General features: G+C 38.9%; 1 protein-coding gene across 3 annotated transcripts in view; it reads left to right on the plus strand.

Moving 5' to 3' along the window:
- disp3 (dispatched RND transporter family member 3) overlaps positions 1-26,269 on the plus strand; it is a 99,199-nt gene that overhangs the window by 46,939 nt on the left and 25,991 nt on the right. For all 3 annotated transcript variants that reach the window (XR_007441357.1, XM_022671124.2, XM_022671125.2), the window contains exons 4-12: positions 2,589-2,725; positions 4,524-4,658; positions 10,519-10,679; positions 11,251-11,390; positions 11,510-11,601; positions 11,791-11,955; positions 19,619-19,780; positions 20,227-20,370; positions 22,492-22,628. Coding sequence is in view for 2 of the 3 variants with exons in the window: in XM_022671124.2 (XP_022526845.2) it covers positions 2,589-2,725; positions 4,524-4,658; positions 10,519-10,679; positions 11,251-11,390; positions 11,510-11,601; positions 11,791-11,955; positions 19,619-19,780; positions 20,227-20,370; positions 22,492-22,628 (1,273 nt within the window). In the remaining variant the exon portion in view is untranslated. The remainder of the gene's footprint in view (positions 1-2,588; positions 2,726-4,523; positions 4,659-10,518; positions 10,680-11,250; positions 11,391-11,509; positions 11,602-11,790; positions 11,956-19,618; positions 19,781-20,226; positions 20,371-22,491; positions 22,629-26,269) is intronic.

Here is a 26,269-nt window from a genome sequence, read left to right on the forward strand (position 1 = left end):
TACATGCATTTAACATAGCTACGGCTAAAACTGAAGGACTCAGATAAACTTCATCTTCTAGCTGAATTCTAGTGTGGAAACTGTTTATGTTGGTGAGTAAGGCGCTTCCGTTTACCTGTGCAACAAGTCCAGCCATGAAATTTCCTCACTAATAAATATTCCACAGCCAACTCTCAGTGATATTATAACAAAAAGTGATTGGAAAAGAAAGCAGCTGACTCAGAGGAGCATAGTCACCATCTTTCTGTACAGTCAATCACTACAGATCTCCAAACTTAGTTCAGGAACAGTAGAGCGTAGAGAGCTTCATGGAATGGGTTTTCATGGCCGAGCAGCTCCATCCAAGCCTTACATCACCAACAGGTATTTTTTTGGCAGAATAGTGTATGTTCATAATACAGTTTGGCTGAATAAAACAGGGGTGTCCAAACTTTTTTTGTTGGGGGCCAAAAGGAGAAATATATTTGAAGTCAATAATACTTTTTTCCTGATTATTTCATTTACACACCATTTTACTTAACTAACTATCTTTATCTTTGACAGTGTTGTGTAAACTAAGATTTTTCAAATTGATGTTTAATTTCATGATGTCTCTTAATATAAAACTCCTTAATTACGGCAACTTTTAGACTCTTTGCCCCGTTTTTCTGCACTAGAAATGTGCACCCTCTCCGCTTTTAGACTCTTTGTCCCATATTTTCTGCACTAGAAATGCGCACCCTCTCAGCTTTTAGACTCTTTTGCCCCGTTTTTCTGCGCTAGAAATGCACACCCTCTCCTACTCTTTGGCCGTTTCTGACACCTAGCATTCAAACTTTGAATCTCACATTATAAAAACCTGCTTAACAGCGGGCCAACTTTCATTCTATTTCTAAAATACCTCGCGGGCCGCTCCAAAAAAGGAAACGGGCCGCAAATGGCCAGCGGGCCGTAGTTTGGACACCCCTGGAATAAAAGAAACCGGGCATGAACTTGGGGTTTTACATAATGCATCATATCTTATTTTATGATTAATTAGCTGGTTGCAAATCTACCTATGCCAATCAAAATTGTACCTGCTCATTTCCCAATATCTGATTAGCGGAGTTCATACAACCTTTGATTGGATTATTGACAAACTCTGGCTACTTCTGTAACTGTATATATAAAGTATATATAAATGTACTCACATATTAACACGAAAAAATTTCTTAACCAACATTTTAAATGAAAACAAGTTGGAAACCCTGAGCTTGATGAGCTTGATCTGAAATTTAAAAATGTGTTAATATACGTTCTAAAAACAACATCAAAAGTATCAAACCATAATATTTGTAGAGGTAGAATTTACAGTGTTATGGGGGGCAACAAAAATTCTGCAATATATTGAATATATATAGAAAAGATATAATTTTAGAATATTATATACTTTGTGAAAAACGTGAATTTTAGGGTTAAACATTTAATTAAAAGTTTAATTGTCTAGTAAAATGTGATGCCAGAATGCTGATATTTTCGTATGAAATCACTCTACATAATCTGCACTATATGTCCAATCTTTATGGACACTCCTTACAGGACAATTTAAGCATAATACATGAGAGGGAGTGCTATAACATGTTATATTGGCACAGCTGTGCTGGGGTCATAGGCACGAGGCAGCAGGCTGAGTGCGGTAGGTCAGCAAAGCAGTGTCAGTGTTACACGTTATTGCAGAAACATTGAGTGTATTATTGCTATTATACCACAGTTCCATTATCGCTGTTCACTGTTAAAATAGTTATTTTTTTAATTGCTGCTCTGTTTGTAGCTGCGCTGTTTGGCTTGTAAGCACTGAATCATTGCTAGGTTACCTGTATGTGGCAGAGTAATACATAGAAAGCTTCGGTTACAGTGCATTACCGGCTGATAACGGAACTCATAGAACACCTCTCAGCCAATGACATTGTAGGGGGGAAACTGTCTGTGGTATAATGATAATTACATTTTCTTTAGTTTTGTCACTGAAGGCAATCAAGTCCTCAAAGCAATGCTTCAAAATCTAGTTAAAAGCCTTCCCACAGTAGAGACAGTGGATAAAACCAAAACCAAAAGCAGGATAAAACCTTTATCCTTATAAATACCTTTAGTTTTAGCCAAAACGAGTGAGCAGATTTCCTAAAACCTTTGTCTTTATAATTTTTAAGACAATGTCAGTCAGTTACTGTACATTTGAATGTAAAGATCTTCCTAATTGATAACATTAGGGACTCCTGAGCTTTGAACATCACGTGGTGTTCTGGATGACATTGGTAATTCTTTGATTGAAAGGCTGAGTAGATAATAAACGACATCATTGTAATGATCACATAATTATTCCTTTAAGATGGGCTCACTGTGCACACTGATGTAATTAAGATAATCTGTGTATTTTTCTTCTGCCCAGCTATTAATATTCTTTGCTGTGATCCGTCTCCTTCTCTCTTTTTGACTCTTCTACCCTTCGTCATGTCCTTATGAGTCACTTCTCATTTCTCTCTTCGGCGATCTGCTCTGCGTTGATCTCGCTTACCTTCATGTCCCTGCTGTTCTTTTCTTTTCACACCTCTCTCTTTCCATCTGTTTCCCAGCAAGGTGAAGGTGCTGTACGGGGGCACGGAGCTCTTCGATGATGAGGTCAGAAAGACCTTCCACAGCGATATGTTGCTGGCGTTATTCAGTGGGGCCTGCATCACTGTGCTGGTCTACGTCCTCACTTCTTTCTCATGTAAGACTAAGTAGATTTGTGAATCATGTGAAACTGGACAGTTGAGTTGAGTTGGGTAATCTGGAGTTAGAGAAAAATGTCTGAAAGTTTTAGATTTTTGTAGTTTTTTCTGAAGTTAGTCTGTCTCCAATTTCTTCATTTTTAACAGTAAAATCATACAGTCAATAACTGCTTAATGATGTTCTGTTAAAAAACACAATTATGCCGACACATCAATGTCAAAAGCTTGAGTTTTGAAAGGGGTCGTTTTGACAGTTTGGGGGCGGGGTCAGGTCGCCTCCCTCGGCAAACTCTATTGGTTTTTGACGGACCACCTACCTCAACGAGCCGGAGGAGGGCGGAGAAAGAAGGAGGGCAGGAGAGTTAGCTAGCTGGCTATGCTAACATACAAACAACCCGCTCTCCGGCGCTGTCAGCCCGAAGCCGGCAAGCGATCACTTTGGGCAGTAAACCTGGGCAGACAGAGCGGGTCGCGCCAGAGAACGGGCTGTTTGGATGTTAGCATAGCCAGCTAGCTAACTCTCCTGCCCTCCTTCTGTCCCCGCCCTCCTCCGGCTTGTGGAGGTAGGCGGTCCGTCATGAAAGCTGGAGATATCTGCCAATAGTGTTCGCTGAGGGAGGAGAGCCAGACCCTGCCCCCAAACTGTCAAAACCACCCCTCTCAAAACTCGAGCGCAAAAATCTTAGTCGAGCACAAACTGCTGCTGCAGGTAATTTACACAGCGCGCGAGGAAAAAAAACACCCGAGAGGAGAAAAATGAAGCGCGAGAGCAACATTTTCTTCAGCGTGCACATGATTCCATTTGGTTAATTTTTTTCACTTGGTATTTTTGCGCCCCCAACTTGCATTTTTGCGCCCCTCAACTTTTGACATTGATGCGATGCCATAAAGCAAGGCCAATTGTGCTCTCTCAGAGCTTTGGCAGTTAATGGCAAGCTGCATGATCGAGATTCGAACCAGTGATCTCCTAGTCATAGTGGCATCTCAGGAGCCCCCGTTACACACCTTTTTAAAAATGAACTAAATACTCAATGGGAAGTCCTGGTCAGTAATACTACACTCTGATGAGTATAGTATTGCTGAGGAGTGGGATGACATGCACATAACGAAAATAAACAATGCCAGGAGCCAAAAAGAAAGATGTACTTTCCTTGTGTGATGTAGTAGTTGAACTTTTACTCCTAGAAAAGTGTTACTTTAACTCTGACAACGACTCGTTTTCCCGATTTACAAATAAGAACATGGAAAACAGAAAATCACCCTTTATTCTCTTTAGTTTTTTTCTCCTAACAGACCCTCGTTCCTTCAGCTATACGCTATTAATGCAACAGATGCTACAAACAAGCGAAACATATGTTTTATAAAAGCCTCGCTCGTCCTCTAGAGAATTACACAACCTGGCCTCTGCACTTTTTAAAAAGCCTCCTTGAACTGTCGAGCATGACCTGAGCACTTTCTCACATTCCCAACCAAGTTTGCAAAGGGAGCGTTTCAGCACTTGGTGGCTTTTGGTGGAAAGCTATTAGGGGGCACTCTAATAGATTTTGCACCAGCGCCAGTCAGCATGCTCTGAAAAGTTCTTATAGCATAACCCATGGGTCTAATTCCCTTTGCACTTCTTTGAGCCCTTTCCAAGGTCAGCCAATACAACATTACCACAGAGAATGCTGATGTTCGTGTTCTTTCCCTTACAGCAGCTTTCTTAGGCCTGTACAGTACATATAAATCTTGCATAAATTCCAATAAAATGTTTTATTAAGTTCTTCTGCCAATGTATTTTCTCTGTGTTGTGCGCAGTGTTTCTGACCTTCGTTGGATTGGCTAGTATTGGCCTCAGCTGCCTGGTTGCTCTGTTCGTCTATCATGTGGTGTTTAAGGTGGAGTACCTGGGCATTCTTAATGGTGTGGCCGCTTTCGTCATCATTGGCATTGGTGAGTATTTGCACATCTTTTTTAGATCCATTCTTCCTTTATTTCAAAAAGACAATGCAAAACCACATGCTGCACAGGTTACATGAGCATGGCTGTAGAATAAAAAAAAGGTTACGGATACTAGACTGGCCTGCCTGCAGTCCTGACCTAAATGTAATGTAAAAACCTAAAACACTTCATCATGTATTTTCCTCAGTGCCAAAATGTCTTTTAAGTGTTATAGGGAGGAATAGCAACATTTCATGTCCCTTTTTTTGAATGTGCCGCAAGCCTGAAATGCTGGGATGGGTGTTTATTAATTAATCAAATTTAGTTGTCTAAACCAAAAATTGAATAAAATACACATTGGCTTCATGCTGTCTGCAATGAACTAAAACTGAAAGTAGACGTAAACACAACTCTGTATAGATTAACAAACACATTTTAATTATAGGCAAATACAACATGAGTAAATATAAAAAGCAGTTTTTATATGATGATTTAATGAAAAAGAAAAAGGGAAATAATCCATCCAAACCAATTTGGCACTATGTGAACAAGTACTTGCCTGCGAATCGTCAAGATGGGCCATGGTGTTCTCATTGGTCAGCAATGTTTTTTGCCTTGGAACTCTCCAATAGACACCATTTTCACCCAGTCTCTTTCTTATTATTGAAACATTAACTCTGGCCTTAACTGAGGCAGGTGAGACCTGCAGTTGTTTAGAGGTTGTTCTGGGTTTTCTGTGACCTCATGAATGAATTGTTCATGCCCTTTTGGAGTAATTTCTGTAGGCCGGTCCTTCCTGGGAAGGTTCACCACCATCCATATTATCTCCATTTGTGAATAGCAGCTCTCATTGTGGTTTGCTGGAGTCTCAAAGCCTCAGAAATGACTTTGTAACAGTTTTTAGACTGATAGATGCCAATAACTTTGTTTTCACATGTGTTTTTGAATTTCTTAAGATCGAGGCATAATGTGTTGCTTTTTGAGGTCTTTTATCCTGCTTCATGTTGTCAGACAGGTTCTATTTAAATGGCCTGAGTGAGGCTGGTAGTGAAATTAAATTCAGCTTTCCAAAAGATGTGGTTAATCACAGTTAATTCATGTTTTTTTTTTTTTCACTTTTTTTCGTTTTCTGTTTTGCTTTAATATATTTTTTTCTGATTTGGGGTTGTATATAAATCAGTTATTATAGCGTTGTAGGATAATTAGCATTTCTTGCTAATGAGCTTTTCATACAGTTGAGAAGTAACATTTACACTTTGAGGCCCCCTCTGAACTGAAGGACATGCTTTTCACATGCATTTGTTGAGAAAAGCTTAGACATACAGAACTATAATCTGAAGTGACAAAATCATGTGGAATTTTGTGAAAATTATAGTAAAATACAGGATTTCACAATATTACATGGTTCTTTTAGGGTTTTCACTTTCACTTTGCCAAGGTTACATAGTGCAATTAGCAGCATATTAAGCCTTGAGTAGCACAATTCGAGATGTTACAATTCAGAATTAATGGAGCATCAATATGATTTTAAGGTAAAACTGAGGCAGAATGCAGCAGTAAAATTCATTAATTATGTTGAAACAAACCTGATGGATGAAGGTGAGTCCTTGCAGAAGAGTGTATCCAGAAGTGATGCACTCTTTATTATAGTTATCTAACATATGTAGCAGATGGTTAAGGCAACATTACCTCCCTCACATCCTGTTAGTACATAAATTAAGTGCAGTGATTTTGGCTAAAACACTAAAGCCCTTCTCGCTTTGAAAAATGTGCTTCTCTCACTGCAGTCCTGTTAAGTATAAACAAAGTACTCTAAACACATTAGGGCTCAGATGGTGTTGACAGCTTTGCTGGCTGGCTGATATATCCCCTGTAGCCTTCCCCACAGGAGCTGGAGTAGCTGCTGCTCTCCAGTCTCTGGCTTCCTGCTGCTCTGCCCTCACTGTCAGACTATCGGTCACCTAAGCCAGACTGTTTAGGGGACTAGCCAGTTCCCTCGGAGATCACTTCAAACACCTGTTGCAGAGGCAGTGTCTTGAATATCTCTGTCCGGATCTTCTTTTGAGGTTATGCGCATACCTATACCCGCTCTACTGCTCAACAACCTTGAACGTCTGTCTGCTGCAGTGCCGCTTTGTTTCCCGCTGCTTCACCCGGCTTGAAGCCTTGGCAGTGTAATGTTTTTTGCATGCTGGGAGGGTGAACATGTACTCCAGCACCAGATACTGTAGAACATCATCTGGAGATCAGATCAGGTCTGGATTGCCAAGAGAAGAGTGATTCAACATTCAGCCTTCTGCCAAGCGTGATGTACCACATGAAAAGCCTTCTAATTCCTTTGTAGTAGACCAGCAGTGTCAGAAGCAGGTGGAGGCATTAGTCCTGCTGACCTTGAGTCATCGTCAGTAGAAAGGTAAATTATGACCATCCTTTTTTCTAGACCCGGGAGCGCTAGCTTTGTGGGCTTGGTATGTTTGGTCAAGTGTACAAGGTCCAGAGCACCGATCTCTGGTTCTTTTAAAATCAGTGGAGCTATCCTCTCCTGGTGCCATGTCTGCGGTTGTGTGATGGGTTCATTTTTGAACGTGGCCGCTTCACTTCATCACGTTACTTCCCTTATAATCATTTTATCCTCAAATGACCACACTTTCATAGAACTGGAGCGAAGATATTGTATAAAACAGCTCTGGAAAAAAATTAAAGACCACTTAATGATGATGTATTTCCTTGATTTTACCAAATTGAAAACTACCCCGTCAAACCAAGCTGAACTGTTTGAATTTTTGCACCAGGAGTGGCATAAAGTTATCCAAAAGCAGTGTGTAAGACTGGTGGAGGAGAACATGCCAAGATGCATGAAAACTGTGATTAAAAAACAGAGTTATTCCACCAAATATTGATTTCTGAACTCTTAAAACTTTATGAATATGAACTTGTTTTCTTTGCTTTATTTGAGGTCTGAAAGCTCTGCATTTTTCTGTTATTTCAGTCATTTCTCATTTTCTGCAAGTAAATGCTCTAAATGACAATATTTTTATTTGGGGAATTTGGGAGAAAAGTTGTCCATAGTTTATAGAATAAAACAGCAATGTTCATTTTACTCAAACATATACCTTTAAGTAGCAAAATCAGAAAAACTGATTCAGAAACTGAAGTGGTCTCCTATTTTTTTTCCAGAGCTGTATAAGCTCAGCTTCATGGCCTCCTTTATTCCTGTTACCCTGCCGTTTCCTAACTACTTTGAAGACTTAAGAAGTACCAAAGAATGCATTGCTTAATTTTTTTTAATAGCATATAACTGGGGCATGACTTTCTGGGCATCAGTTAAAATAGTCAGAATGCTGGGAAGCTGCTTAGAGAAGCCATTTGCTGCTTATTGTTGGGTCTGGTTTGATATTTGCATTCCTGGCCCAAGCCAGAGCCTTACCAAGCTTTGTAATGTCTGAGAACGTGTTTCAAATTATATAAGAGCATAAATCTCACTGGGTGCCCAAACATTTGCATGGTGTTCTAATTTTCTATTTCTACTATTTTTACTTTAAATTTAACAAAACAAAACTAATAACCACTAATTCTGATTAAAATGTTAAAAAGAATGTTTCTGTTATGAGCGTTTGACTGTTTGGTCTTTTGCTCATTAAAATATTAAATATTCACAGATACATATTCACAAACATAAATAATATATATATATATATATATATATATATATATATATATATATATATATATATATATATATATATATATATATATAAATATATTCCAAATCATTCTGGAGTATTGTTAGATCATTCATCATAAATTTTAGAAATTGTAAAGGACAACTGCAAGATTCCCATGCATGGATAATGTCAAAAAAAGTCATTAAATGTTTTTATTTTTATACTACATTGTAAATTAATACTAAAAACATCCATAAACACATAAGGAATCATGTAGTAACTTAAAAAGTGTTAAACAAACCAAAATACTCTGTGAAGCATTTTTTTCTGAGGCTGGTGACTCTAATGAACTTATCCTGTGCAACTGCGGTTACTCTTGGTGCTCCTTTTCTGGGGCGCTCCTGATGAGAGCCAGTTTCATCATAATGTTTTTGATTGTCTTGCGACTGCACTTAAGCATACTTTCACAGTTCTTGAGATTTTTCTGATTGACCGGACTTGACCTTTATTTTTAAAAGTAACTTTTTTTACTTAGTTGAGTAAAAAGTTCTTGAATATATGAAATATGAATTAGAACATTACTCAAATAGAGCTATTCACTGTATACCTGTAACTCTACCTCTTCACAACTTCACAACTGATGCTCTCAAACACATTAAGAGGCAAGAAACGCAAGTAATTAACTCTTGACAGGTTCAGCACAGCTGTTAACTGAAAACCATTACAAACTTTTGACTATTACTGTATATATATCGTCGCTGTCCAATGAAAAACACTCCAAACATCTCCAAAACAGCAACTTTACAGGAGAGAGAAAAAAACCTTGTAAACTTGCAATGGAAGTCAATGTAAAAAGAGTTAATTTCAGGTAACTTTGAAGAGTTTCTATTGGTCTGTTCATCAAGAAAGTTTGGCACAGTGTGAGGGACAGTTTGTCTGTTCAAATTATAAAGTAAACTAAAAATCGACAAAAATGATACGTTTTTTTCATTGGACAGCGACGATATAGATCAGGGGTGTCCAAACTACGCGAGGTATTTTAGAAATAGAATAAAAGTTGGCCCGCTGTTAAGCAGGTTTTTGTAATGTGAGATTCAAAGTTTGAATGCTAGGTGTCGGAGAGAGTGCACATTTCTAGCGCAGAAAAACGGGGCAAAAGAGTCTAAAAGCGGAGAGAGTGCGCATTTCTAGCGCAGAAAAAAGGGGCAAAAGAGTCTAAAAGCGGATATAGTGCACATTTCTAGCGCAGAAAAACGGGGCAAAGAGTCTAAAAGCGGAGAGGGTGCGCATTTCTAGCGCAGAAAATCGGGCCAAAGAGTCTAAAAGCGGAGAGAGTGCACATTTCTAGCGCAGAAAATCGGGACAAAGAGTCTAATAGTGGAGAGAGTGTGCATTTCTAGCTCAGAAAATTGGGCTAAAGAGTCTAAAAGCAGAGAGGGTGCGCATTTCTAGCGCAGAAAAACGGGGCAAAGAGTCTAAAAGCGGAGAGAGTGCGCATTTCTAGCGCAGAAATTCGGGCCAAAGAGTCTAAAAGCGGAGAGAGTGCGCATTTCTAGCTCAGAAAAACGGGGCAAAGAGTCTAAAAGCGGAGAGAGTGCGCATTTCTAGCGCAGAAAAACGGGGCAAAGAGTCTAAAAGCGGAGAGAGTGCGCATTTCTAGCGCAGAAAAACGGGGCAAAGAGTCTAAAAGCGGAGAGGGTGCACATTTCTAGCGCAGAAAAACGGGGCAAAGAGTCTAAAAGCGGAGAGGGTGCACATTTCTAGCGCAGAAAAACGGGCCAAAGAGTCTAAAAGCGGAGAGAGTGCGCATTTCTAGCGCAGAAAAACGGGGCAAAGAGTCTAAAAGCGGAGAGGGTGCACATTTCTAGCGCAGAAAAACGGGGCAAAGAGTCTAAAAGTTGCCGTAATTAAGGAGTTTTATATTAAGAGACATCATGAAATGAAACATCAATTTGAAAAATCTTAGTTTACACAACACTGTCAAAGATAAAGATAGTAAGTCAAGTAAAATGGTGTGTAAATGAAATAATCAGGAAAATGTATTATTTAAAGTGGTATATTTCATTATTTGTTTTATAACAGAGTGTGGCCCGTGACTTCAAATATATTTCTCCTTCTGGCCCCCAACAAAAAAAGTTTGGACACCCCTGCTATAGATGATCAAACAAATGACCTCTCTCTCTCTCTCTCTCTCTCTCTCTCGCTAGGCGTGGATGATGTGTTTGTCTTCATCAGTACGTTCAGACAGGCAGCTCACGTGTCAGGTGCCGAGCAGCGCATGATCTACACGGTGAAGACGGCGGGCCGAGCCACTTTCCTCACCTCCTTCACCACAGCAGCTGCCTACGCAGCTAACGCCTTCTCCCAGGTAGTAAAACACCGCTCTCTCACAGCTCCTGACACCTGACCGACAAGCACAATTACAGGAAGAACGGTTTTCGCCATTCCAATGGTGATTTCTTTTGTGCAATGAACAAAAGTTACAGTGTCGTTTCAGATACCCGTAGATGTTCTTGTATAGAAAGCCGGGGCTTCGTAACAAAGGGTAAAACTATCATTTTAAGTGTGTCGTGATGAAGGGGGTAAGAAACACAAAGTCAAAAGTTGTGAGCGTTCGCTGTTTTGAAGTGACGAATAAGCTCAGGGGGTGTAATTGAAGCTCAGGTTGACAGACACTTAGTAGCATCTCAGAAAACAAGAGGCGAATGATGAAATGAGCTGTAACAACCTCTAAGTAAAACCAGCACTAAAAAAAAAAAAACAAGAGCCTATATCTATGGCAGAGCGTACATGCTAACTACAGGGCTTCTCCTTGGGGCCACAAGCTCATGTTTATTTAATGACTAGATAATGAGGATAGAGGGAACCTAAAAGCTAATTCGGGATGAATAATAGAATATGATAAAATCTCTGACCTTTTAACACCGATGCATTATCAGATCCCGGCGGTGCACGACTTCGGCCTCTTCATGTCCCTCATTGTGAGCTGCTGCTGGCTTTGGGTGTCCATTCTAATGCCTGCTGCCCTCTGCGTTTGGGATAAGTGGGGTGCTGTCCAAGCAAATGCTTGTTCAAAATGGTAAGATGCTATCTACTTCTCTCTCCTTTTGCTCTGAAATGAAATACATGTTGTGTAAACATGTCGTAACCTCCAAAGATAAAGATGCTGCTTTATTCTTTATTAATGTCGTGAAACAGGTGGAGCACTCTGACCAAGCTCTCCGTCAATCTCAGCCCCCTCTCCGATGAGGACGATGATGTGGCTCTTCTGACTGTAGAGATGGAGCCTGGTGCGTTCACTGCTGTTGGATCACGTGTTTCATTAAATATCTGTGTTTAGTAAATATCAGTGTTCAGTGCAGATTTTTCCTTTAAAACAATAAGATTTCAACTCAAATCTAAACGATGCATTTTGTGTTCATCATGATAAGAGTAAGTACATACTGTCATACACCCTGTTCTGAACTGTTCTGTTACAGGCCTCCATGAAGCTGAAGCTGATGCAGCTCTGCTGTCTCTCTCAGTGGAGCTTCCTCCAGACAGGTCAGCAGAGGGCAATGTAGGCGTGGTCAGCGCTAAACTCCAAAGAGCTCTGAGACAGTGGGTGGCTGAACCCGTAGTGAAGAAACGAAAAACAATCGTAGGTAAGACTGATATAAAAAAAACCCTGAAAATCACCTTTTTAATGATCTTCATGAATGATGCACAATACAAGGTAACTTTAAAACAGAAAGAAATCTTAAAATTAAAAGTGGTTAGTTTTTGTCATTATTTTAAAATATTCTGCATCCAAACATATGAAGTTATTTAGTAAACAAAAAACGTGTTACATAAAACCATTTTATATTTTAGATTCTTCAAAGTAGCACCTCTTGCTTAGATGACAGCTTTGCAGATCTTGATATTTTCTCAGTCAACTTTATGAGGTTGAAGCACCTGGTATGGCTCTCAGTTAACAGCTGTGCTGAACTCCTCAGGAGTCAATTCCTTTAATTTCTTGCTTCTTAATGTGTTTTAGAGCATCAGTTCTGTTTTGAAGAGGTAGAGTTGGTTATACAGTGAATAGCGGCATGCCTGCTATTTGAGTAATGTTCTAATTCATAGCATGGCAAGAACTGCTCAACTAACTAAAAAAAGAAAAAAAAGAAAATGAAGGTCAGTCAACCGGAAACATTTCAGCATTTCACTTACTTGCACTTGCACAAATTATGGACAAATATGTCTATTCCTTTAATTACAGTCATGTACAGATGTCAGAGTTAATGTTTATAGCAACCTAGCTGTATACAGTAGATAGCTGTAGTTATAGTTTTTCAGTGCACAGTGTTCTTCAGTGGAGTTCAGCTATAATGGCTATGGCACAAATTATGAATATTAATAGCTCATGTCTCATTGTATTATAAAAAAAAATGTTGGTAAACGTACGCCAACAAAATCCTAATACAATTCAGTTTAGCAAGGAATTCGTATTTACATATTTATACATATTTAACTTAACTGAGCAACTCAATGTTTTTTGGGACTTTTTTGCTGTCACGTCCTGGCCCTGTTCCATGTCTGTCCTGTTGTGTTTCTGTGTTTTTACTGCCCTCCTTTTTGTTTATCTCCCCTGTGTGCTCTGCAGTGTATTCTTCCGTGTCTCCACCCCATCTAGTGCCTTCACCTGTATTTCATCATCCTCATAGTTCCGCCCCCTCGTTACCTTTCCCCAGTTGTTCCCTGTTTCCCTTCCCGCCTTGTGTGTGTATTTATAGCTCTCCGTTTCCTGTTTTCTTTGTCGATTCATGAACAGTGTTATGTCCGTTTAGGTTGCTTGTATTTTTTTTGTGTTCTCAGTGTTCTTAGTGTTTTCAGTGTTCCTGTTTTTGGGTTATAGTTTGTTTGTTCGTGTTGTAAATAAATGACTTGCATTTGCGTCCGCTCTCCGTCTCCACTCCCTGCTGCACCCTGACATTTGCATTCACCAATGAATTTTATAATTGTTTTTTTTTTTACATCAACATTCTGTATAGCTTTAAGTAGTTGGTTGTGTTGGTTGTGTAATTGGAGACACACTGAAGGTTTGAGGTTGAGTTTCACTGAGTTTTTATTGAACAAAAATGAATTGAGAAAAACTCTGCTGTGTAGCTACTGTGCCTGCTAAAGGATTAACGGCACAGCCGCAAAAAAAACAGCCATTATTAATTCCGAGAGATAAAAATAGGTATGAAAATGGTCAGGCAGGATGTAGAATGTAGGATGTAGGCCTTTTAGCAGAGAGACGTAGATACATTCCGGATTTTACCAGCCATTAAACGTCTCCCTGGTGACTAAGGCTTGCATTGAGTTGTCTTTGTCAGAGTGTGAAGAAAATCAGTCATTAATATTAAATTTGCCGTAGCTTATTCCGTGACTACTGGAGCGGTTCCTAATATCATGGATGCTTCTAGTGAAATGAATGAGATGGAGCTTAGTAAAATAGCCTCGCGATTAAAATCCCTCAGGACTGAAAGCCAGTGATTTCCTTTAAAGCACGTTCTTGAAATCCTCCGTCAGACGATGCTGGATCTTGTAGAGTGAGAAACAGGTTCTATTCTTATAGCTGCTGTGAGTTCTGATCAAATCACTGATTGATGGCTTGTACTAGTTTCAAGTGTTTACTTCCCAACGCTGCCTTTCGCCTTATGGAAAACCACTCATAAAACTCGAACATACACACAGACATGCACAAAGTGCTAATCCTCAGCACTGGCTCCCCTCAGGGCTGTGTGCTGAGCCCCCTCCTGTTCACACTGCTCACATATGACTGCTCACCTCTCCAACCAGGCTGTCATATTGTGAAGTTTGCGGACGACACGGCAGTGGTTGGATGCATCATGAACAGAGATGATTCCAGCTACAGGCAGGAGGTGGAACACCTGGAGCGTGATTGTGGACCTCAGAAGGAGCCGGCATGCCCACCTCCCCCTCCTGCACATTGGAGGATCTGCGGTGGAAGTGGTCGACAGCTACAGGTGTGCAGCAACCTCACCTGGAGCAACAACACTTCCACTCTGGTCAGGAAGGCACATCAGCGGCTCTACTTCCTCAAGAGGCTGAGACGAGCTGGACTCGGGAGCGCAGTCCTCACCTCCTTCTACAGATGTGTGGTGGAGAGCGTTGTGTGCCTCAGCATCATCTTGTGGCATGGAAGCTGCTCTGCTGCAGACAGGAAAGCTCTGCAGAGGGTGGTGAAGGCTGCACAGAGGATTGTTGGAGACAGTTTCCACAGCACCACGGACATCTACACCTCCAGATGCAGGAAAAGGGCCACCTGCATCAGGAAGAATCCCATCCACCCAACACACGCACTTTTTGTCCCGCTCCCCTCAGGCCGGAGGCTGCGGAGCTTTAAGTGCAAAACAACCAGACTGAGAAACAGCTTCATTCCAGAAGCTGTAAGACTCTTAAACTCTTAAAAACCTGACAACCCACTGCACTGACACACAAGGACAAATAACTCTTTACAAACACTGTCACTTTACCCACACTGAGACACATTATCTTCTACTGCTCTAATTCTATTATCATGCTGCTATAGCACACTTGCACTCTGCACTTCATGTTGCTGCTACCTGTCTAATCTCTCTATTTATTTATTTTAATTTTTTGGGGTATTTATCTTTATCTTTTTTTGTATATTCTATTTTTATTGTATTCGTTATTTTTTCTAAATATCTATGGATCGTAAACTGGATCGTGAAATCACAATTTTGTTCCACCTCATGTACCACGTGTGATGCGAATGACAATAAAATCTCATTGAAAGCAGTGGAAAGTTCTCAGAGTGAAAGGCAAAACGGGAGCAGCGAGGTATTCTTATAAGATCAGCTTAATCTCTTGATTCACTCAACAATGAGGAGCTTTATCAAACCCGGTGACAGTGCAGATCATCTAGCGCTCTGGCTTTAGTGATACTGTGGGTTTGGAATGATCATTAACATTTCAATCATTGTGATGAGTAAAGATGTAGTGAAGTAGAAGTTGCAGTAGGATATAATAGAATAATGCTCCAGTAGATACAGATACAGCATTTCAGTACTTAAGTACACTACTAAAGTAGTTCTACTTCATAACTATACATCTCTGCATACACAAAGCATAGACTTGGCATCTGGCTGCTCTTCAGACTCTGACTAACTGAGTATCTTTTAAAATGTAGACTTGGGTCTTTCAGGTCAGGGCGGCTAAATGAAAGATAAAGGAGGTGTGGAAGCTTTCTTCGGGCTTTGACTCCAAAGCTAGACGAAATTTCACTGCTTTATTTATTTCAGCTCTCTTCTGAAGGCAGCAACATAAAAGAACCAATTTTTATTCTATGAAGAAATTTCACTGGACGGTTCTTTAAAGCAGATCTTTTGGAAATGAGATGTTGGTGTGTAAATAATACTTCATACTTCATTCAACATTCTCCTCAGTGTGTTCGCTAACCAAACTCTTTATTAAGATAACTTTCTCCTGCTTTCAAAACAGCTTCGGTTCTGTGTGGCACGGATTCCACAAAATATATTTAAAACACTCTTTTGAGGTTCATAAGGATTTCATGCTGCTAATCTCCCTTTCTGCCACACCCCAAAAATACTTTGTTGGATTCAAATCTGGTGTCTCATTTTCATAAAGCCAGTTTGACACAAATTTAGCTTTGATCCATTATCTAAATTCTGACCATACTCTCAGTAAATTTAATCAGATCTGACTACATTCCTCCAATCTTCAACTGCTCTGTCCTGTTTTGGTGAGCATGTATATGCTGGCTGAAGTGAAACCTGACATGGTCATCTGTTGTTGTTGTTGTAGCCCTGTCAGACAAAGGGGTAGTCAAAACGAGCAAGGTCAACATCGGTAAACAGCAGCAGGAGAGAGTAAACATACCAGAAGTGTAATACAGTCCAAGGGTCATACACAGCAAGGCAATATTAGAGGGCAGGCAGAGTTAACACAGGCAGGGAAAACGCGTTGTACAAGGAAAATTGGCAATACTCAGCAGGGAGTTTGTGAAGTGGGTGGGTAAATAAAGTGTGTAACAGGTGAAATCAGTATTCAGGTGATTAGCTTCCAGGTAGTGGTGTGCAGTGTCATGTGATCATAATCAGAAGTGATGTCAGTGTTTAGTGCATTCTGGGTGTTGTAGTCCGGAGACTGGAGATCGCAGGTAGAGCTGAGAGTTGAAGAGACCGTAGCACTTTCGGTGCCAGGCGTGACAGTGACAGGTGTTTTTTAAGAGTTCTCTTTAAGAGTGCTATTTAAGAGTTCTCTTTAAGAGTGTTATTTAAGAGTGCTTTTTAAGAGTTGTCTTTAAGAGTTCTGTTTAGGAGTTGTCTTTAAGAGTTTTCTTTAGAAGCGTTTTTTAAGAGTTTTCTTTAAGAGTGCTATTTAAGAGAGTTATTTAAGAGTTCTCTTTAAGAGTGTTATTAAAGATTTCTCTTTAAAAGTCCTCTTTAAGAGTGTTATTTAAGAGTTCTGTTTAAGAGCACTTTTAAGAGTTCTCTTTAGGAGCGCTTCTTAAGAGTTCTCTTTAAGAGTTTTCTTTAAGAGTTCTCTTTAGGAGCGCTTTTTAAGAGTTCTCTTTAAGAGCACTTTTAAGTGTTCTCTTTAGGAGCTCTTTTTAAGAGTTCTCTTTAAGAGCACTTTTAAGAGTTGTCTTTAAGAGTTGTTTTTAAGAGTTCTCTTTAAGAGTTCTCTTTAGGAGTGCTTTTTAAGAGTTCTCTTTAAGAGTTCTGTTTAGGAGTTGTCTTTAAGAGTTGTCTTTAGGAGCGCTTTTTAAGAGTTCTCTTTAAGAGTGCTATTTAAGAGTTCTCTTTAGGAGCACTTTTAAGAGTTGTCTTTAAGAGTTTTCTTTAAGAGTTTTCTTTAAGAGTTTTCTTTAAGAGTTCTCTTTAAGAGTTGTCTTTAAGAGTTCTGTTTAAGACCACTTTTAAGAGTTCTCTTTAGGACCGCTTTTTAAGAGTTCTGTTTAAGACCACTTTTAACTTTTTAACCCTAGCATTTTCTTTTTGAGAGTTCTCTTTATTTGAAAATTCTTTTTAAGAGTGCTCATTAAGAGTGCTATTTGAGAGTTATCATTGCGTTCATTAAGAGCTCTATTAAAGAGTTCTATTTAAGAGTTGTCTTTTAAAATTCTCTTTGAGTGATTTTTTTTCACTGTCTAAACTGCTGTTATTTATAAATGTAAGCACTCATAAACATGCATATTGCTTATATTCTGCTGCACCACCAAGTGAAGAATATGCAACAATACATTCATGTCAACAAGATAAATGAAAGAATCCTTTCCATATTCATTTCCAAACAATCCAGTCACCTCCATCATCCGTCTGGCCTGCAGTGATAGAAGGAAAATATCAATTATGATTCCACAATACGCAGCATTTATGCAGCATGGTGTATTGTGTATCACTGCAATCAATCATTTTAGCAAAATATCACAGCAGCAGAAATCCAGATTCCTTTCTATTTCCAGGCTTTCATCTTCTGTGTATTTATAATCTTTTGTGTAACTCTGAACGGTGCTCCTGAGTGGCTGTCAGTGGAAGCTTTATCAGATCACGTTTCTTTTTTAATGCCTCTCATTTCCAGCTGTTTCCAATGCTCATATCATCTTTATTACTTTTTCATGTCTCTCAACAATAAAGGCTTGGAATGGCTAAGCTGATTTAGCTCCAGCGCAGTGATGTGATACTGAATTTGGCAGGAGCCTCATTGGTCCCGAAAAAGATTTGCAACAACAGAGCTTGAGGAAGCTTTATTTTAGCATTTCATAATGCAGATCACTGATCAGATCTTTCTGCTGCTGTTTCCAATCTACATTACGTTAATATTTTAGAGTAATTATATAATCACGTCATTATTACGGAAGGGATTGTTTTGGCATCCTAGGTGTTCAGAGAAGGCCTGGGGATTTTTGGTTAGTAAAAGTAGATTTAATAATTCTTATTTTATGTAGGAAAAAAATCTGAAATAATGGCTGAAATAACAAAAAAGGTGCAAAGCGTTAAGACCTCAAATAATACAAGTTCATATTCATGAAGTTTTAAGAGTTCAGAGATCAATGTTTGATTTGTAATCACAGTTTTCATGCATCTTGGCATGTTCTCCTCCACCAGTCTTACACACTGCTTTTAGATAACTTTATACCTCTCCTGGTGTATAAATTCAAGCAGTTCAGCTTGGTTTGATGGCTTGTGATCATCCATCTTCCTCTTGATTATATTCTAAAGGTTTTCAATTTGATAAAATCAAAGAAACTCCTCATTTGTAAGTGGTCTCTTGTTTTTTCCAGTAGTTGGAAGATAAGATTCAGTGCTTGAAGGTGCTCCAGAAATAAAAATGTATGATGCAATCATCTCATGGAGCAAAATTTGCAAGGAAAATTTACTACATGTGGTGAAATCCATGCTAAAAAAAAAAGAAAGGATTGCGGCTATTTTAAGAGAGGCCCTTCCCAGTTTTGGTGTAGTGTTAGTAGTGTCCAATGAAAAAAAAAAGTATCTCTATTTTTGTTGATTTTGGTTTATAAGTCCAAAATATGAACACACAAACTGTTCCTTACACTCTGTGGACTAAAAGTAACTGACATTTTTAAAACTCTTTTACAATGACCCCCACTGAAAGTTAAGAAGGTTTCAGACAGGAGGGCTCTCTATAACCACAAGGCAGTGTGAATCACTCACTCTCACTGGGTCTGGGACCTAACTCTGTCATCAACTTTCAGCATGTAATACAGCTCAGAAAAACAGTTAGCTAGCATCGCAGCTAAACCACGCCAGAATAGGTCGGTCAAATTAAAAGTCCTCTGCAATATTTTGTAATTGTGACTACAAGACATTTTATTAAAATCTCAAGCAGCAGTGGCAATAATTTTGCACAATTCAGTTTTGTTTTTCTTCATTTCTTTATTCAATTTATTTTTTACGTCATAGATTAATATTAAAGACATGAAAACAACACACACATATACATTTACAATACGTTGTGAAATCCATGCTAGAAAGGATTGCAGCTATTTTAGGAAAGGTCCTTCCCAGTTTTGGTGTAATGTTAGTAGTGTCCAATGAAAAACAAGTATCTCCATTTTTGTAGATTTTTAGTTTACTCAAACTGTCCCTTACACTGAGTGGACTAATAGAAGTTCTCAAAAATGACCTAAAATAAACTCTTTTTACACTGACTTCCACTGAAAGTTAAGTTTTTGTCTCTTTTTTTCTAGGAAGTTGCTGTTTTGATGTTTTTCTTTGAACAGTGAAGACATGTGGATGATCTGATCTTTCTCTCTCTCTCTCTCTCTTTCAGTGGTGTATATTCTGGTGCTGTTGGCCTCGGCGTGTTGCTGCAGTTTGCTGAAGCCAGCCAGTCACGCTCCCGTGCTCTTCCACCGGGACACTAACCTGCAGCGGCTGCTGGATCTCCGTAGCAACCTGAGCGCCCAGGGGATCTCCTGCCACATGTGTTCAGGTGAGCCAGAGGCCCAGAAGACCCACAGCCTGCCCTACATGAGCAGAGTTAAACATATCCGTCCATTATCTCTCTCCGAACAAATCCGTCTCCTTCATTGGAATTCTGCGCTGTTTTCGCTCCCCTTTGGAGAGTTCGCCCCATTCTTTTCTTCCCGTATTCAGGAGGCCTCATTAGCCTGTCAGAACGTAAGTGTAGCACATGCGCTTGAAAGAAACGTACTACAGAACGAACAGCCCTGAATAATTCATGAGCGTGAGTAAGTTGCCTCGGAAAATGTCATTAAAAAGCTCCATGGCGAGGCGAGGCGAGGCGTGTTTGACCGAACATTCTTCGACACTTCATGAATGTTTAATCTGGTTAAAAGTTGCGTTTTTGCTTACGTAACGGCTCTGCTCTGAGACTGCAGGGATTCCAACGTAATTTTCCCATTTTGCGTCCCACAGGAGTGTTTATGGAAAGACCACACAGCCTCCACAACAGCGTCCACTCCATGAGCTCCACCTCCAGGAAGCAGCATTCCCCCTCCAGCCAGACTGAGGGCAGCCAGAGACAGCCTGACCCCAGGAACTCCACACACACACTGACAGGTCTGCACTGATGATACTGCTGCATTTTACCTTCCTAATAACTTACAACTCAAGCCTGTTTATCCTCTTGAGACTCTGCTGATTCCTCATATGGGTGTTGACATTACATTCCTGCTTCTCTGCACCATGATACTTCATTTTTTAAAACGTTGATTCTTTGGCCTCATATGGAGATGTTAGAGGCTCATATACTCTTACAAACAGAGGTACGATATGAGTACTTTTTTGTACTCAAAGGTACACTCTTCATAATTTTACCCTTAAAGGTATAATATTGATCTTTACAGGGTCAGATTTGTTACCTCTGAAGTACAAAGTCGTTCCTAACAGCAATAAGTACAGATTTGTACCATTTGACCAGTCCAAAGTTACATTCTGTATTCTGTGTCACTGTACTAATAAACAATATATATATTAATTGCACATTTTTTATTTGAAAGCCAGACAATTTTGGATCATCAAGTTCTTGACACATATTCAGTTGATGATAATGTTTATAATCTTTATAATCTTTACTGGCACAAAAAACATGGGTACTAAAAAAAATACTTTCACTGAAAGGTACTTTTTTGAACCTCAATATAAGATACAGCCCCAGCGACAAGTTTTATACTCTTTTAAGTACAAATCTGTATTTATTTTTATTAGTGTGTACAGTATATCTAGTGGCCACATGACAACATGACAACACTCAATTGATTAAAAACAAGATGCTGGGAATCCCAGTCAAGAGTTTCTACAGCAGGTTCAGACAGAAACACGAGGCATGTGCAGCTCAAAACGCGCAAAAAGCATGTAATGGTCTTAATTAATGATGGGGGTGTTTTGGGCGTAACAAGAAAAAAAAGATCAGCGTTTCACTTGCCATTTCCTTTAAGAGGCAGGTGAGCTCTGCCTTGGAAGCGTTGATATCTTAACTGCACATTGCTTTGCGTGTCTCAGTGGAGAAAACTGACCTGACGATTAATATTAAGAAACACTAATATTAGAATAAACACCCAAGCAAATGAGATTTTTGCACCCTGAAAGAAGTTGTACTGCAATCTGACACATTCTTCTGAGTGTAACTGTATTTTTGATGATCAGCATAATATTCTTTCTAAAAGTACTGATTTTACATCACTGTGTTCATTGATATATCTTCAAAGTTGGTGATTAAATTAAATACATCTACTTAATGCCTGGTGGCTTCCAGAAAAATCATGGAACCACATTTTATTCTCCAAACTAGCTCACAAAATCTTAACCCCTTTTTTAAAAAATAGATTTTTTTTACTTTTTATTGTATTTGTTATGTTTACCCGCATCTGTTGTAAAGTGACCAGGAGTTTTAACAGTAAAAAACATTTTGGCCATTAAGCTGCCGGCGCTCAGAGGGAGCACAATTGGCCCCCGCTCCCTCCGGGTGGCCCCCGCTCCCTCCGGGCGCTCTCCCCACGTCACTCCTACGGTGTGTCTGCAGCACAGGGCATCTGTGAGCTGATGTATCAGAACCGAGTCGAACCGAAAAGAAACGGTGGCTGACTTCACATGTATCGGAGGAAGCATGTGCTAGTCTTCACCCTCCTGGTGTGTTGGAGCATCACTAGGATAGGGGGAGTCCTAATGAGTGGGTTGGGTAATTGGCCGTGTAAATTGGGGAGAAAATGGGAAAAATTTGAAATAAAATTATAATATATATATATATATATATTGGTATGTGTCTAAGAAAGTATCCTCAAGTGCAGTCGCAAAGATCATCAAAAACATTATGATGAAACTGGCTCTCACCAGGACCACCCCAGGTAAGGATAAGCAAGACCCCAGATAAGAGAACCTAAATGCTTCACAGAGTATTTTAGTTTATTTAACACATTTAGGTCACTACAGGATTCCTTATGTGTTCCTCCATAGTCTGGAATACAGGTGAAAAAACCTTTTGACTGGTACTTTATACTGTATATATTATAACGTAACAAGGGCACTTAATAATGATGGACAGAAAGCATCTTCAACAGCCTCTACAGCTGCTTCTCAACATTTTTACTAGATTACATTAATTTACTTTTGAATAAAGGAATGTTTCAGATATTATGACCATAATCAGGTAATAATGGCAGATCTGCTCTGTTCTCTCTACAGACGGTCTCCTTACTGTCTATGTGTTTAAGCTGGAGGTGGACACGCCCATCACGCTCTACCGCTACTCTCTCAACGGCAGTGCAGAGGCTCCCTGGAGGGCAGTGACCACTGGACATGGAGACGTTCCATCCTTTCAGGTCCACACACACACACACACACACACACACACACACACACTTTTTGCTGACTTCTGCACATAAAACAATTGATGACAACTCCTGCTAGATAATTGTGAAAAAAACAACACTTTCTTCTTCTTTTTTTTTTTCTTAGCAGAATGTCAGCAACTTAGCATTCCGCAATAATGATGTTCTTCCTTGAAATTTCCCTAAGAGTAAATAATTAAAGATTTAGAAAGAAGTTTTTGGTGGATAATAAGTCATAATATTTAGATCATTACTTATGAAGTCATTGTTTTGAGATACTGAATAAAATGTTAAGATACTGAAACATTTAACGAGAAAATAGAAAAAGTAGAAAATAAGTCACAATAAGGGTCACAAATAACAGTTCTTAGCAAACAAAGTACTTACAACAGTAATAAGCATTGTATAATGTCTCAACAAATGATTAATTGACACTTATTATGACATTATTAAACATTACTACACTTTAATGCATAAGACATATATAAATAATAAATAAATAGACACTAGTAGAAAACTAGTGCTAATTAATTATTAGCTGAGTCATAAGTACTGTTCATTTATAAACACTTGTTGTAAATTATTAATGACACCCTTCAAGATATTAGGACAGAATCTTAAAAGTTATTATTTTGAGATGAATCAAAATCAAGAACATAAATATAATTTTTAAAGTTATTATTTTGCTGCACTAAATCAGAAATAAACAAAAAATAAGAAATCTAAATAAGAAAATAATTTATTATTTTGTCATTATCATTGCAAAATTCTAAGTTAAAATATAATAAATGATCCTTATTTTGCAGTGCCAAAAAGTCAGCAAAACAAAATAAATAATTTATATGTTAAGTACATTTTTAGGATCCTTAAATCAAACCACTGAAGAAAAAAAATTGAGATAGTACGGTAATTTCTAAAAAAGGAATTCACTATTATTAATTCAAATGCTTAATCAATAAGGCATTATTCTGCATTAGTGAGCCACTATATTGAGATTCTACATATAAATGTTGATGAATCCAGTATCACAATGTTCACATTCAGCTGCCAGAAACAGAGAAGGAGAAAAAGCAGAAGTTGCTGATTTTATTTTTTTACCTGAGGGAATGTGCTTTTATATAATCTAGAGCTCCACACGTACATTTCCTTCAGCATTAAACCCACTTTCATAAACATTAGGCTTAATAACTTTATTACTGTTCTCGCTTTTGTGAGCGAGCAGAATATAAAGTTTATTTGTCCACTGAGACGAGCTTTTCCTGGAAACATAATTATCGGTAGTGTTGGGAGTAATGCAGTAGATATAATGGGATTAGCAGTTTAACTTCCAAAATAAAAGCTTCAGTGAAACCATTATAGCTCTATTAAAAAGCAGCAATTATACAGATACTTCTGAAGAATAATGTGATTATTTGGCTTTAGGTTTTAATGTGTTAATGGAACAAACATATCAGATAGCAGGAACTTTCAAGTGGTGTGGCCTCTTTAATACAAAAGAGCATTATAACACAAGGAAATTAGAACGAGTAGCTTAATTCGACGCGCTGGTGGGTAAACACAGTTTCAGGGCAAATATTTCAGCCTAATGTTTTAAACGCAGCGCTGAGGAGGAACATCATTTAGAAGCAATGAGATTTAATGGAAATCCTTTACGTGAGTTTGTGTAATGCTTTAATATCACCTTATCAATCACAGGTTTGACCAGATAGTCAGTAATCTGCCACAGAAGACAATAAAAGCCATCTTTTATAGCAAGAGCAAATAGACTTTCAGTGGAGCTTAATGACTGCAGCACTTTGGAAAAATCCATAGGTCTCATTACTTCTTCCTTTAGCTCTGCAAACTAGTGTTGTAGTCAAAACCATGACTTTTAGTAGGCGAGTCCAAGTCAGAACTGTTTTTTTTTAAGATAAAAATAAAAGATAGAAAAATTGTGTAATTCATTGTTCATTCATTGTTATTTCTTGTGCAGAACAATAAAAATACATTTAGATTTTTAAATCAAATTTATTTGTATAGCGTTTTTACAGCTGATGTCACAAAGCAGCTTTACAGGACAGAGAATCAGACAAAACACTGAATGTACGACACAGAACCTACAGTGAGCGCAGAGGCTAGAAAAAACTACCCTAGAGCTGGAGGAGGAAGAAACATGGGGAGGACCAAGGCCCACATATAAGAGGGGACCATCCTGAATGAAGGTTTAAAAAGTCATTAAACATACAAACAGGTGAATAGCAACTTTGATGTTATTGGTAGTGGGGAGTGAACAGCTAGTTCGAGGCATGTTGCAAAAACTGGATAATGTACAGCTGAACTGTGGTGGGTGATGGGAAAGGCTGTCTTTTAGAAACTCCCATCAGTCTGGCTGGACAGGGAACATCAGAGCCTGAGGGTCCAATATCCATCTGTATTGGGCCTGAAAGGGTGGGCAGTCAATAATTTAGCAACTGGAGAGTTGGCAAAAATGATGCAGACCGATTCTCATATTATACTCGACAACTGGGGTATTGGTACATGTAACTTGGGCCAATTGCCTTATTATAGGCAGTCACCAGGGTTTTAACACATGTGGTTTGGGCCGATTGCCATATTATACTCTGCAGTCGGGCTGTTGACACTTTTGGGTTTGGGCCGATTGCCATATTACACTCTGCAACTGGGGTGTTGTCACATGCGACTTGGGACTATTGCCATATTATACTTGGCAACCAACTTACCTATCCCTGTTGTTTTACCTCAGAATGAAATACACTATTTTTTATTTTGCATAGAGCTTATTTAAAAATTACAAGCATTGCTTTAGTTTACAGCAATGAAAGATTCTCTCACATACCTTACATATAACACCATTGTTTTTGACCAATATAATAAACACAGTTATTATTTCTTACCAAATTCTTTTGTTGTGTTCTTAATGTATCCTCTCTGATTGAAGCGTTGTAACCATATCATGATAACAAGACACAGGACAGACAAACCTCACATTTTACTCGGCAACCGGGGTGCTGGCACATGTAACTTGGGCCAATTGCCACCGGGGTTTTAGCACGTGCGGTTTGGGCCAATTGCCATATTATACTCTGCAATTGGGCTGAAGACACCTTTGGTTTTGGGCCGATTGCCATATTATACTTGGCAAACGGGGTATTAACACAAGTGGCTCTGGCCAGACTCCACATTATACTTGGCAACCTGGAGGGGTTGGAACATGCATCTGGGGGCGCTTGCCATATTATACTTAACAACCAGGGTGTTGGCACATGCACCTCTGGACAGTTGTCGTACTATATTTATACTATAGATTCAAACCGCTTTGAAATGTCCCGAATGATTTTTGCTATCCGGTGTAAATTTAAACTGCATCACTTTTGTCAATTTTGAACAACTGTTAAAAAATGTTAATCAGCAATATGCCAGTCTATAATCATTTAAAAAATGAAAAAGCTGAATAATGGAAGAGCTGAATTGAAATGATCTCTGACTTTACCCCTAAAAAAACAGTTTTTAATAATCGTTATCTCAAACAGACACAATGAACCTATCAGGCCTCAACAGATATTTTGTTTATGAACCTAAGACCTGTTTTGAGACTGAGAACAGACTGTAGATATCATCACCACCCACCCAAC

The sequence above is a fragment of the Astyanax mexicanus genome, chromosome 12 (assembly GCF_023375975.1).
Source record: "Astyanax mexicanus isolate ESR-SI-001 chromosome 12, AstMex3_surface, whole genome shotgun sequence".
Lineage (NCBI taxonomy): Eukaryota > Metazoa > Chordata > Actinopteri > Characiformes > Acestrorhamphidae > Astyanax > Astyanax mexicanus.